We start from the raw sequence: 14466 nt of genomic DNA, 5'->3' as shown, positions 1-14466 counted from the left end.
CAACCCCAGAACACAAAAAGTGATTTTTGCATTGGTTGCATAAATTAAACGGCACACGGCCATTTTCACTTTGCAACAAACTACAATGCAGAATGTATCAGAAGTCTCAACTACTTAGAGCATTAATATTACTTATTATTACAATTAATTAATTTTTATATCAATACATACTGAAAAAAAGCTTGCAGCACTACACAGAAAAGCTCCATGTATTCCAAGCATTTCCATATAGTGCTTCAATGCTCCTTTGTTGTGCAATAAAAGCAATGGGATTCAGATTCACCTTTAACAAAACTCATGGTATGCTCAGTCAGTAATTAGAAACATTTTTGCCAAAAAGCAACAAAATGATAACATATTTTCCTTGTTGATCCACATTTCAGATAAACTGGGCATAATGTTTAAGAAAAACAGACAGTCGCCAATAAGATCACCTGCACAAATATGATAAGCTACAGCTTTATATGGAAAAAATTTCCTGGGTAAAAGAGAAAAGATTTTCTCGCTTTTAAAAATCCCTTGCTTAGAATGTATGAATCTTGTGCAAGGAATTGTTAAACAGTTTTGTTAACAATTAAGCAATGCAGTTTTAGTCTTTTATGCACTGGCAGCAATGCTGCAATATATTAACAAATTGTTATTTATCCCTTACATAAAACATTCACAAGCTAATATGAAGCCTTCATATCTGAAAGGCACTGAAGGACACAATTATGTTCTGAAAACAAATCAAGACAGCAATGACCTATTCCATTATTTGATGGGTCCTATCACAGGAGGGAAATAAATCTATATTTTTCTGGATAATTTTTTTCAGTTTAAAGTCATCAGAAGAAAAAAAAAAATCACAAGAATTCAGAGTATAGCTCATTAAGATTGTTCTATATAAAATAAGACAAAAAGAGGGTGGAAAATAGGATAACATTGCTACAGATTCTGCTGATCCCCCCTCAACTCCTCAAATTCCAGCTTTGCCATCTGGTACCAACACTTCTGACAATACATCTTTTTGCTTAGTACTGCTCCATGTGGAAAAATAACTGTCAAACTTCCGGTAGACAGCACTTAAAAAAAGGAAATAAACATTGCTTTGCCCTTTCATGTGATATACCTATCAGAAAGACAACTGTTTCCACATCATTAATTAATTCACAGCATTAGAAATCACCACCACTCTTTACTGGATAAACATGTTCATGTCCACTAAAAAAACCATGAAAATGTGTCAAGCATAGCCAAGCATAGAATTTCAACATTTTTTATTATTAGAAGTATTTGTTTTTAAATAATCAACCCCCAACTGGCAGTACAACCCGCCAGGGAAATTCTTCTCAAACACAAAGACTTTTTTTTTTTTAAATTTTCTATAATCGTTTTCTAGGTCTATGACTTTAGACACATCCTCACCTAATCCAAGTTCCCTATTCAGCACCAACTGTTCATCTAAACCTGCTGTCAATTCTTAAACCCATCGAACCTTTGAACACTGCCAAGTACAGCAATTTGTCAGAGTCTCCAACAGTCAACAAATCTTTAATACTGCCCCTTCAATGTGTCAAATAAAATTCTTCTTAAACCTTCAGATTATAATCTGGTAATGTAGTCTCTCCTAAATTATACTATAACTTCCATTTGCCAGGACCACTCCCTGATTTCTGCATTCATATCCGGCACTGACAATTGTTAGACTTTCTGATAATCTACAATACCTATTATGGCTCTGTCACCTTCTAGACATGCTCCTAAATGATCTACCTTTTTGTGGTACAGCTCAAACATTTCATTAGCCCATTGCATATTTTCTGATGTTACTTCCAAATCTAAGGCACCTTAATCACCTATTTTGTATTGCGATTTCCAGAACCTGCATTGGCAATCCTAAATTGTCCCTACTGTGTGCTTGGTGTGTGGGTGTGTGTGTGTGTGCTCTGCGCTGGGCTGGCACCCTGCCCGGGATTTGTTCCTGCCTTCCGTCCTGTGTTGGCTAGGATTGGCTCCAGCAGACCCCTGTGACCCTGTGTTAGGATATACAGGGTTGGAAAATGTCTGACTGATTTCCAGAACCTTTGCTAACTGACTTAATGGTATACTTCAAACTGACAAAATATTGGCACAGCTTAGCTATCATCTAAACAAATGATTATGATGGACTGAACGGTCTGCTCTTTCTTGGTAAATGTCTTATGTACTACCTGCTTCTGTCACGGACTCTCACCAAACCATCCAGTCTCATTTACCCTTTTCTGACACATAACACATCATCTTTCAGTTGTCAGTATTTGGTTTTGGTACTTTTAAGCTACTTAAATATTTTGGGCTTGTTTCTATCCCTGCCAATTGCCAGGTCCTATCCTAATCGTTTCTGACCCCTATACCACTGTCTCCTTTTACACCTTTCCTTGCTCCTTTATACTTTTCAGTCAGCGCTACTTGTCAAGTTCTTTTCCTATACTCTGAACGCCAATTCAGCACTGAAACCTGGTAAACCTTTTTATTTATTCATTTTAATGCATAAAATAACAGAAACCCAAACACAATCACTCACGAGATGATAGTATACACTACCAAAACATTAGCATACTTTAAAACCTTAATCAACACTTAAAACTCCACCCCAAAGCCTGGCATACAGTTTACTAATTACCTAAGCATATGTTTTAATTTAGACGCCCAAAAGTTTATCCTAAACCACCATATTCGCTTCTGGCAATGTCGCTTGTCAGAAAGGTACAATCTCCAATTTTCCTCTAGTCAGCCTTGGTCCTGCCACCCCTAAGTTCGTTTCACTTCTACCAGTTTTCACGCTCTCAACTTGCCGTCACCATTACTTATCAGCTCGTTGGACGACAAACATGTTATCCCGCTACAGCACATAACGTCGCTACCGTCACAAATTTTACGGTGGGCTAAGTTGCCGAATTATATAAAATGTGACACTCGTTCATGCAAACGTAGTAGGCGTTATAAACGAAATTATAGCGACAACTACTCACTCACCGGTAAATCCACGCTGACGTCTGTCCCGTCCAGGAGAAGTACCCTACAGGTAATGACCGCCTTGCTACCCCCCGCCGCCGGGATGTGAACGACTGCACCTCCGCTCACCACAGTCGGCGCATGATGCAGCTGCTGCTGGTGGTGCTGGAACTGAACTGCACCTGGGCCAACACCCCCTTCGGCTCCGGCTCCATCCCGCTCGTCCGGGGGATTATACCGCCTCATAGACCGCCGGCCGAAGGTCCGACGAAGAAAGCGCATCATCTTTTCTCACTGGTTATATTTTCTCCTCTTGTGATTTTCTTATATGGTGCACCTTTCCCAAAAAAGGAAAAAGAGGGAAAACGGAAAGGCTCGTAGCACTGTTCCCGAGACTGGAGTTGAGCGCACTTAGCAACAAGCGCACCGAAAGTGAGTCCACCTGAGCAGGGAGAATGGGTTCAGTGTCACCTGGACTCCCTTTTAGCTGTCCGCGTCTTCCCCCTTGAAACTCACGGCGGCTCTCAGTCACCTGCTGCTCTGACCCGCCTGTCTCAGAATAACACACATGAAAAAAGAAGAAGAAATAAAAGAAAAAGAAATCCTATATCTCCCCTCACCGTTTCCTCAAGCACACTTTGCGTCAGGCCACGGGGCGTGCGTTAGGGCAAGCCGACCGCTGCTACCACAAACGCGTGGCCGCGCAATCGCGCGTTCTCGCAGGTAGCAAGACACACAGTGAGAAACACAGAGCGAGCGAGAGAGAGAGCTGCCCGAACCGGACAAACAGTCAGCAGCGCGCTTGCGCGAATTCTTCACCTACAGCAACTGGCGACACCCAGCGGTGCGCGCGGAATTTGCACGCCTCGATACACCTGGCGACAGGTGGCCAGCAAACAAGCAGTCGACCGAAAGGTGTGTTAACTTGTTTATAGTGGTAAAAAAATAGAAAAAATAAACCATAAAGAAAAAAACATTGTATCCTATGTTATGCACCGCCAAACAGGCGTTTGCGATATATACCTTTATTAGATATATTTCGGAGAGAGCCACGTGATTTCGGAGCGCCCATTGTTTCGCATTGCCTGAAGGAAAAAAATGTGAACCTGAAACGCTTGACTGCTGCTCTACCAGTGGGACTGGTTTCCAGTCAGCTGTCAGCTATGACTACATACTGTGAATATAAATGATCCTGTTATCAGCAGGTCACACTGGTTACTGCCAGTGTTTTTCTAGGTATATTTGTCACTTGTTATATCAATTACTTATTACTGATAATCTCAATTTGCTCAATCCACTTTTTAATGTAACTGTTATTCAGTTTATTCATATATGGTTGAATCAGCTCCTTGACAACCTGAACTAAAATAGGTAGGTTCCAAAAAAAGTGAGCGGGTTTCTTCCAGTATTGTTAATGACATGTGTTTTAGTTGGTGATTTCAAACTGGCTTCTTTGTGCTTGTGTATGTGAATGAGCCCTGTGATGTACTGCCCTGCCATGCACAGCTGGCTCCTGCCTTGGGCCTGATGTTGCCAAGATTGCTTTTAGCCTTAACACCTTGAATTAGATCAAGAAGGTTTTGAAAATGTACACTCACTGAGCAAATTATTAGGAACACCTGTACACCTGTTTATCCATGCATAAAATTATGGAGATACAGGTCAGGAGCTTCAATTAATGTTCACATTCAGAATGTTGAAAAATGTGATCTCTGTGATTTCCACCATGGCATGACCGTTGGTGCCAAATGCGTTGATATGAGTATCTATGTAACTGCTGATCTCCTGGGATCCTCACATACAACAGTCTGGTATGGTTGAATGATGTGCAAAAAAATGTTAGTGGCAGTTCCTGCGAATGGAAATGCCTTGTTGATGAGAGAGGTCAGAGAAGTATGACCAGATTGGTTTAAGGTGACAGAAAGGCTATGATAACTAAAACAACCACTAGGTACTTCTGTGGTGAGCAGAAAAGCATCTCAGAATGCAAGACACGTCAAGTCGTCAGGTAAATTAGCTACAATAGCAGAAGGCCGTGTTGGGTTCCACTCCTGTCAGCCCAGAGCAATAACAACAACAATGTGTTTTTTGTATAGCTCAAAATTACACAAATAATGCCTCAGTGGGCTTTAATTGGTCCTGTTTAATTGACAGCCAGTCAGCCTTGACTTTCTAAGAAGACAAAAAACTCTTATAAAACCTTGCAGGAAAAAATGGAAGAAGGGCAATTCAAAGAGAGGTCTCCTTCCAGGTAGGTTGGATGTGTAGTGGGTGTCAAAAATTATGGTAAATATAACACACAAAACAGTAGTATACTTCTCAGACATAATGGCAATATATCATTGCCATTTCAGAAATGCAATACAATAATACAGTATAATTTGTTCTTGCACTGAGCTTCTCACTGAGTGAAGGCACAGAGTGCCGCAACAGCTCCCTAGGGAAAATGCAAGAATAGATTATAACAATCACTAAATGCTAACTACCATGTATAAAGATACAGATTTGTTAAAATACATAGTAAACAAAATAGAAACTCATTGACATAAAGGGAAATCAATGAAACCTGTCCATTAATTAACTGTAGAAGTATGGTCAATTGATAATGGAGGTGATGAAATTGTAAGAAAGAGAGTCAAAAAACGAAGTCAGACATAGTCCTGGAGACCTTGGCCAACTAGGTGAGTGCCCATCCTTGGGCATTCTACAGTAGAGTCAGTGCTGAGCTGTCCAGTCTGATGAAAGGACCCTTCTATCCAATGATTCCAGTTCTCCTTTATCTGAGATTACTTTTTCATAAGCAGGAGAAAAACTTGGCAGTAGAGCAGTGGCACCAAGTACTACATTAAGATATCATGAAAAGAAGCACAATAGAAGAGGGTTAATAACAGTTTAAATATATTGTATTACTTACAATTCTGTACAAATGATTAACAAACAGAAATGCAGTATGCACAGCAAATCAGCAGTTCCAATCAGAGTATACTAGATTAAAGTAGTGAGTCTTCTACCTGGATTTAAAAATTGAGACTGAAGAGGCATCTTTTATAATAGTAGGTAGATCATTCCACTGCTTCTGAGCCCTGTCACCAAAAGTTCAACTTTCCATAATGTAATGATAAGTTCAGATAAGTAAGCAAGGTCTTAGCTTTTCAAGATTTTATATGTTAAAAGGAGGAGTTTGAAATCTGCTCTAAACCTAACCTGAACTCAGCGTAAGAACATGAGAAAGGGGGTTTTGTCTTCTTACTTTCTGGTTCTTATAGTAATTCTTGCAGCAGAATTTTGAATTAATTGAAAACTATAAAGAATGATTTGAACAACCAGTGACTACCACATTGCTATAGTTAATCCTACTAGAAATAAATGCATTAATACATTTCTCAGCATCCTGCATATTTAGAAAATTTCATCATTTTCCAAAATTTCTAAGATGGAAAAAACATGTTTTGGATAGCTTTGTAATATGCGCTTTAAAAATATACAAGTGTCAAAGATAATGCATCGATTGCATACTGATTTACTAAAATTAATGGTTATTTAGACTGAGTTAAACAAATGTAGAATATTGCAATTAATATTTCAGTTTTATCTGTATTCAGAGACAGGTAGTTCTAATCATCCACTCCTTTTATACACTAACACAGCTAATTAAGGACACCATGAGAGAATAGTCATTAGCTCTAAAAGAAAGGTATAACTTGGTATCATCTGCATATGGGTGAAAATTAATGTTATGCTTTCTAAAGATAGTTCCAAATGGAAGCGTTTAAAGTGAAAACAGTAATGGTCCCAGTTCTGAGTCCTGCAGGACACCTTTTTTAATTTCTGAGTTTAATGATAGAGTACAGACAACACATTTCTGTACGTACTGGTGTCAGTTTGCTAAATGTAGAGTAAATCAGGCAAGCACTATGAACCTAATAAATTTTCCAGCTTGTGTGATAAAATAGAATGATCAATAGTGTCAAAAAAGTTTAAATATTGTAAGAAAAGGCTATATTGCGCCCGACCCAACACAGATTGGACACGGAAGGTACGTGTAAAACAAATACTCTTTTATTTTTCTTCAGCTGGAGGGCACGTCTTCCCCGTAATCCCTCCAGCCACAATACAGTCCCAAGCACAAATAACACCCAAGCACTATCCTCTATCTCTTCCACCACCACTCCTCCTCCTCTTTAAGCTTTGTCCTCCTACCACCCGACTCTGGTCGTTGAGTGGTGGTTGCTGGCTCCCTTTTATCGGGCACCTGGAAGTGCTCCAGGTGGTTGATTAGTGACATCCGGCTGCAATTCCGGGTAGGGTGAAACCAGTACCCAAAAGGGGCCAGCCGCTGCTGTTGCAGCACCCACTGGCGGCGCCTGCGGAACCCCACAGAGCTGTACAGAACTCCAATCCCCATGAAGCACTGGGGGAGTCAGAGGCACCGCTGCAACCTAGTGAGGCTGCCATCTAGCGTCCAAGGGGAGATACTGGGCTTCCCACCCTTGTCCCCCTGTGAGATGTGGTGAAGGGGCGTTCCGACCAGGCATGGGCCCCGGCCATCAGTCACAATATAAACACATAAATACTGTGGAATTTCCTTCGTCTGAGTATTTCAGAGTGTCATTTACAACATGGGTTAGTGCCATTTCCATACTATGACTGGTGCAGAATTGTGATGTGTAATGCAAGACCAAGTATTTTAGAGAGAAATGTTAAATTTGAAATGGGTGTATAATCATTAAGAATCTGTGGGTCTAGGTCTGACTTTTTAAGTAGTGGTCTGATAACTGATAAATTTAATGCATCTGGAACTGCACCACTCAGTATGAGCTGTGCATAATTTCAAGTTCATCCATTGAGCTTTTTGCTAGCTTTGTTGGGAATGGGTCGAGGGAACAAGTAGTGGGTTTCATTTTAGAAATTAAAGTTAAGACTTCCTGTTCTGTTCATCCATCCCTCCATCCTCTTCTGCTTATCAGAGATCAGGTCGCAGGGGGAGCAGCTTGAGCAGAGATGCCCAGACTTCCCTCTCCCAGGCCATTTCTTCTAGCTCTTCCGGGGGAATCCCAAGGCGTTCCCAGGCCAGCTGAGAGACATAGTCCCTCCAGCATGTCCTGGGTCATCCCCAGGGCCTCCTCCCGGTTAGACATGCCCAGAACACCTCACCAGGGAGGCATCCAGGAGGCATTCTGATCAGATGCCCGAGCCACCTCTTCTGATTCCTCTCGATGTGGAGGAGTAGCGACTGTATTCTGAGCCCCTCCCAGATGACTGAGCTTCTCACCCTATCTTTAAGGGAAAGCCTAGACACCCTGTGGAGGAAACTCATTTCAGCCGCTTGTATTCGTGATCTCATTCTTTCAGTCACTACCCATAGCTCATGACCATAGGTGAGGGTAAGAACGTAGATCGACTGGTAAATTGAAAGCTTTACCTTACGGCTCAGCTCCTTTTTCACCATGACAGTCTGATGCAGAGCCCACATCACTGCGGACGCCGCACCGATCCGCCCGTCGATCTCACGCTCCATTCTTCCCTCACTCGTGAACAAGACCCTGAGATACTTGAACTCCTCCACTTGGGGCAGGATCTTGCCTCCAACCCTGAGAGGGCACTCCATCCTTTTCCGGTTGAGGACCATGGTCTCGGATTTGGAGGTGCTGATTCCCATCCCAGCCACTTCACACTCAGCTGTGAACCGATCCAGAGAGAGCTGAAGATCACGGCCTGATGAAACAAACAGGACAACATCATCTGCAAAAAACATGACCCAATCCTGAGTTCAATGTCATATGAAAGCTTATTAGGGTACAGAGAAAAAAAAGGCACACAGTGGGGAAAAAGCACGAAACTTTACTCTCGAAATTTTCACTTTAATCACGTAGTTTATTTTGTCATTAAAGTAGAACATCATAAACTTAACCTTAAAATCATTTAATTTACTAGTTTCTCAAATCCCATCGTAACTAAAATAGTACGTTAAATGCTTTGTTTTGTATTTGATCTTCTATGTGCTCTATGTGTATGAATCACTATGTGCTTCTTAAACTGGCTTTCTCTACCTCCGACAGGACACAGAATCCATTACATTCATAATATTACAGCTCTCTGAATAACTAAAATACTGAGATGTATACGTGATATAACTTTCATGATGATAGGAATTAAAGCACGTTATTAAACGGGAACACGGTGGTGCAGTGATTGTGCGTAACCTTCGATGAAATAATTTATTGCAGCAGTACTCGTGGGCAGCTCTAGGCTCGTGGCGGCCCTGGGCAGAGAAAGAATTGGTGGCCCCTTCGCCCGCCAATGTCAATATGGTATCTTATGCATGGCAGATGGCCACGTCCGTTGCGGACACTGCATAGCCACCTCGTGCTCATAACACAAGCGTTTAACTTTTGTTGAAATTTGCCGCTGCGTTTTTAGCTGTGCCGTTATTTTCTCTTTCTTTTTTATATTCAATATATATTGGCATAGCGGCCCCTGCAGTACTGCCTCTTTCAAACTTACTAACCTGCAATTCCTGTCCTTGCTTTTCTTTCTCCAAGTAACCAATTGCCACACAATCAGCTCTACAATAGACATTAAGCCATCTGTATGCTTAGAGCGCCGATTCTTCAAAACGTTTAAGGAACATTGAAATATCTTCGTAGTACATGTTTAATTATTCTATCCTTTATGCCAGTCCCAGTGAAGCATACAGTGCGAGGCAGGAACAATCATGATGATAGGAGTTAAAGCATGCTATTAAACATGGGAACACGGTAGCGCATTGATTGTGCTCAACCTTCGATAAAATAATTTATTGCAGCATACTGTCTCTTTCAAACATACTAACCCCCAATTCCTGTCCTTCCTTTTCTTTCTCCAAATACCCAATCGCCACACAATCAGCTCTGTAATAGACGTTAAGCCATCTGTAAGCTTCTAACGCCGATTCTTCAAATCTTTTAAGGAACATTGAAATATCTTCATAATACATGTTTAATTATTGTATCCTTCATGCCAGTCCAAGTGAAGCATACAGTGCGAGGCAGGAACAATCTGTGAACGGAGCGCCATCTGTTGCTAGCGTAGTGACACAGTGTCCTTTAATTATTAACAATATAGATTATTTAAATAAAGTTTTATCTGTATAATATAATAAACGTATTTTGCTGCATTTCATCTTAAAAATGATATCGTCATCATATGTAAATACGTGCTTTATAAAGTGGCTCAGGTTGTGCAATATTATAACTGTATCGCAAATTTACAGTGAGGTAATCGTACTTATAAGTACAAACAGTTCTACAAAGAGCAGTTGATAGAGTGATTGATTGCATTTAGAGCTCTCGGGATGAAACTGTTTCTGAACCGTGAGGTCAATACAGTAAAGGTTTTGAAGCGTTTGCCGTGTGAGAAGCAGTTCAAATAGAAAGCATGGCTGAGGCAGCGTGTGCTTGATGCTGTATACTGATAATTCTCTTTCCGATCAGCTGCTCCGAGTGGTGCAGTAAGAGTAATGTGGAAAAAGATGATCCACTGTGGCAACCCCTAACAGGAGCAGCTGAAAGAAGAAAAAGAGGGTGAAGTGAGAGTAACAACGCTAAATCAGCTATGGTATTTAGAATAGTTTGACCATTCTGTGGACCATTGTTACAGGTTAAATACGATCAGATGCATTAAACTAATAAACAATATGTGGTTAATTTCAGTGTATTTATAAAGCCGCGTCAGGGATGAGGATCTGAAAAAGAAAGATAAACCACACATGAACAGTAGCACTGCTTTGACGCTGGGTGCCGCCAATCTGCAGAACCAAGCAGAGAACTTGTGTACGACAAGGTATGAAGTACCGTGGAAATGTGCATGGCTTTGCGCCAAGTTTAGGTTTTATACATCACGATTTGAACGTGGAAACATTTGTACGTATCATTTCTGTGCATACACACCGTTTATACATGAGGCCCGAGATCTCCAGCATAGTTGAATTCTCTTCATTGGGTATCCAGACTCCCTCCGCATACCTCCACTGTTGTGTACAATACACCATCACCAAATCACTTACAGCATCTTCCAGAGAATTCTGAAGAGCTCTGGGCAGTGTTTGTACACCTTATACGGTACTCTACTGTAATGTGGAGCAGAGCTAGCTCTGGCTGCTGTAACCACCTTTTTGACTTCCTTTTAGGTGAGTTCTCTAGTGTTGAACTCCACAATTGGGGCTGGTATGTCCAAAGGGGCTCTCTGAGGTCCTAGCTCTTGCCCTCTGTCTGGGTCATTCAGGATGTTATGCAGAAAATGATCTCTTTCTTGGATATGACCGCTGCATTTCTGCATTAACAGCTGCTTCATGAAGCCAAAAGGGTTTGCTAAGAATGCAGTTCGCTTCCTGGCTCAGTCTGTCCTTCGTCTCCAGTACCTTTCCACTCTATACTGGGTCATAAGATTCTTCCTGATGATACAGAGAAGCTCAACAAAAGGTGTTTTTTTCTCCTCAGTTGCCACCTTAGGCTGTCTTGGCAGCATCGAAAGCTTTTGACTCAGCTGGTGTATCTTCTCTACCCTACAATTCATGGTGTAAATATATCTAGTCATCTTGTGTTCCTTGACACCAAACCTCTCTGTCGCAAAAGTGACAGTGATTATGGTCAATGTCTTGGGTCATTTATCTACATCTCTGTTTCCTGCTGAGTTGATGATCCTGGCTATATCCTTGTCAAACTGGTGCCACAGCCTATGTTGATTAGCTGGAGACAATTTAATCAGATTCTGCTAAACAACTTTATTAGGAGCAGGAGAGCTAAACACTTGCAGGTTCTGGTCACTGTGGGATATCACTCGGCTGGGCTCTTCCAGCGTCTCACCAAGAATAGATCATGTGCATTGCGCTTCACTTCCCTGCACCTAGCATTTTATTTGGGTCTGATGGATTTTCAGGCCTCGCTCATTCTTGGAGACATTGCTGCAGATGCATCTGCTCATTGTGATCAACTTGCCAAAGTCACCATCGTTAGGCCCGTCCTTTAGTCAGAAAGTAAAAGAATAAGAAATGTTGTCTGTGCTGAATTCCTCTTCGAAACTTTAAAATGAAATTATAGTAATGCTTTGGTCAATGAAGTAGATGGGATCCTTGATTTTAGTTTGTCATAAGAAACTTTGTTATTCATGGTAAATTTAACATAGGAGGAATGTGGATGCATAATATAATAATCCATTAGGGCTTGGTTTGGGCTTATATCATGGGTTTCATGTTGTCCTCCATCTACTTTTTCGTCGACTTTAAAGCTCCCCTGTCATGCATTGCTACAGGCAGCTCCTTCCATGCTTCTCTATAGACTCTCATCTACCTCATTTGCACCTGACTTGCACCCAACTTGGACTACAAGGCAACACTATCTGCTTCACTTTATCCAACTCTGGGCAACCATCCAAGCTAGTTTTCTTAAGGAGACTTACCAGCCAGACTATTGGACTTTAGGAGCAGAAAAAAATCTTGGAAATGCTTTCAGGTAAGTGTTCTCTATCTGCTCCATCTTTTTCATGCTGTGCACTGGCTCTATTCATAATGAGGCACTAACCCAAGTGATTCTGGAATGCGGTGCTTCTTTTCTCCAGCTTGTACTCTCTTTATAATATACAGTATAGTTTCTAAAGATACTGCTTTATGTTTTCATGGCATACTGGGCAAATGTTTGCTTTCTTAAAAATATTAATATAACTGTACAGTATAAATGATATAACTAAGTACTCAAGTATAATATCTTCTTTTTTATTGAAAGAATTCATTAACCAAGGGGTTAGTGTATTTACCTCTTGACCTTTAGGGCCATGGTACTTTCAGGTTTTCATTTCAAGCAATATCTTGATTTATTGTTGATGTTTCTGTTACTTGTGCTTCTTGTTTAATCAGATGGCTCCCTCTGACTTTCTGTCTGCTGTCTCAGTAAAAAGAGCTCAGAGAGAGAGAGAACCTCACCGTGTAACACCACCCCCCAATCCCCCACTTGCTATAGAGCTCAAAAGTGCTGCTTGCTTAGCTGAGCAAGGGGAGTTCCCTTTAGCAAAGCTGGTCGAGTATTCACTTCTGATTTGGAGGTCCTAGGTTTATGGCCAGCCCTTCAATGTAAAGAGGAGAAGTGGAAAGAGCATGTGGTCATGAGCAATTCCTCATAAGTGACCATAATAATGTGACTTTTACTTCTCTTTAAAATGCAGACTGTTGCTTTGGCCACACCTTTTATTGTACAGGTGCATGTTAATTTTCAAAGTTTTTTTTTTATCTTGTCAAGAAATTTAAATTCCTGATTGTTTCGTTTTATTAACCAGAAGGCAACTGTAACAATAAGTTACAGATAACAAGAGAAGCAACAGCTAGTTAGATAAATGGGTGCAATTTTCCTTAGTGTATTTGCAATATAGTACTTATATCTGTTTTTAATGAAGTACTGCCCCTGCAGGGCACACACACACACACACACACACCCACTAGGGACAATTTTAGGATCGCCAATGAACCTAACCTGCATGTCTTTGGACTGTGGGAGGAAACCGGAGCACCCAGAGGAAACCCATGCAGACACGGGGAGAATGTGCAAACTCCAAGCAGGGAGGACCCGGGAAGTGAACCCAGGTCTCCTTACTGTGAGGCAGCAGCGCTACCACTGCTCTTAAAGATTGTTTAAAATAAAACCAAACTAAAAAGTAACAGAACTAGAGAAGAAGAAGGATGAAGTATTAAGCATATAGAAAGGATCAAAAAGAAGAAAAGAATAATGTAGAAATGGATAAGCAAATGAGTGTGAAGAACAAAGAAAGCAAGAACTGGACATAAGAAAGAGGATGAAAGAGAATTAAGAAATATTAGAGAGTGGAGAAAATAACAGTTGGTTTTAGGCAAACAAAGCAAATGTTTCTACACAAATGAAGATTCCAAAGAGAACATTGGAAAAAAATTCTGGGTGTAACTTAAATATCTTCTGGAAAGAAAAGAAACAGAAGGAAAGAAAAGTTATAAATTAACTAAAGAGCAGGAAAAACTGATGGTTTCTTCTCCGGTCAGAAGATAACAACCAGAAAAGAATCCAACTAAAAGAATATCAAAATTCAAAAAAGGAGATATTTATGTGTTTAAAGTAAACCCTGTGAGTAGTGTCAAAATGTCTCCTAATCTAGAAAAAGCTGTCTATCGATGATGTAATAGATATAACAGATGCTGGAAAGAAACATGATGAAAGAACATTTAATAAAAATTGTTTTGTGGTATTTCTCATTGATACACTTGGTGATGAAAATGTTCTAGATTTGGAAATGCAATTGGAACAGAAAACATGTAAAACAATTTAAATACTGACATTTTTATTTCATAAGCATGGTTGGTTGGGAGCATGCGCTTATAGCGTGTTGCTGCATCCACTACATAACAAACCACCTGGTGGACCTTCTTGCAGGGCTAGATACAGATTAAAGTCATACATGATGTGTTAATTTTAGACAGCCTAACAGAGTGACATG

The 14466-nt window shown here is 40.6% G+C and overlaps 1 protein-coding gene across 5 annotated transcripts in view; it reads right to left on the bottom strand.

Annotated features, from left to right (window-relative positions):
• Positions 1-3779, bottom strand: part of epb41l4b (erythrocyte membrane protein band 4.1 like 4B) — a 404010-nt gene extending 400231 nt beyond the window's left edge. For 3 of the 5 annotated variants that reach the window (XM_039737615.1, XM_039737616.1, XM_039737617.1), the window contains exon 1: positions 2998-3779. In XM_039737615.1, the coding sequence (XP_039593549.1) occupies positions 2998-3261 (264 nt within the window). In that variant the 5' untranslated portion in view covers positions 3262-3779. The remainder of the gene's footprint in view (positions 1-2997) is intronic. The other 2 variants (XM_039737618.1, XM_039737619.1) reach the window with 1 other exon arrangement.
• Positions 3780-14466: the final 10687 nt, after the last annotated feature.

The sequence above is a fragment of the Polypterus senegalus genome, chromosome 15, assembly GCF_016835505.1.
Source record: "Polypterus senegalus isolate Bchr_013 chromosome 15, ASM1683550v1, whole genome shotgun sequence".
Lineage (NCBI taxonomy): Eukaryota > Metazoa > Chordata > Cladistia > Polypteriformes > Polypteridae > Polypterus > Polypterus senegalus.
This window is presented reverse-complemented; position numbering and strand designations above follow the sequence as displayed.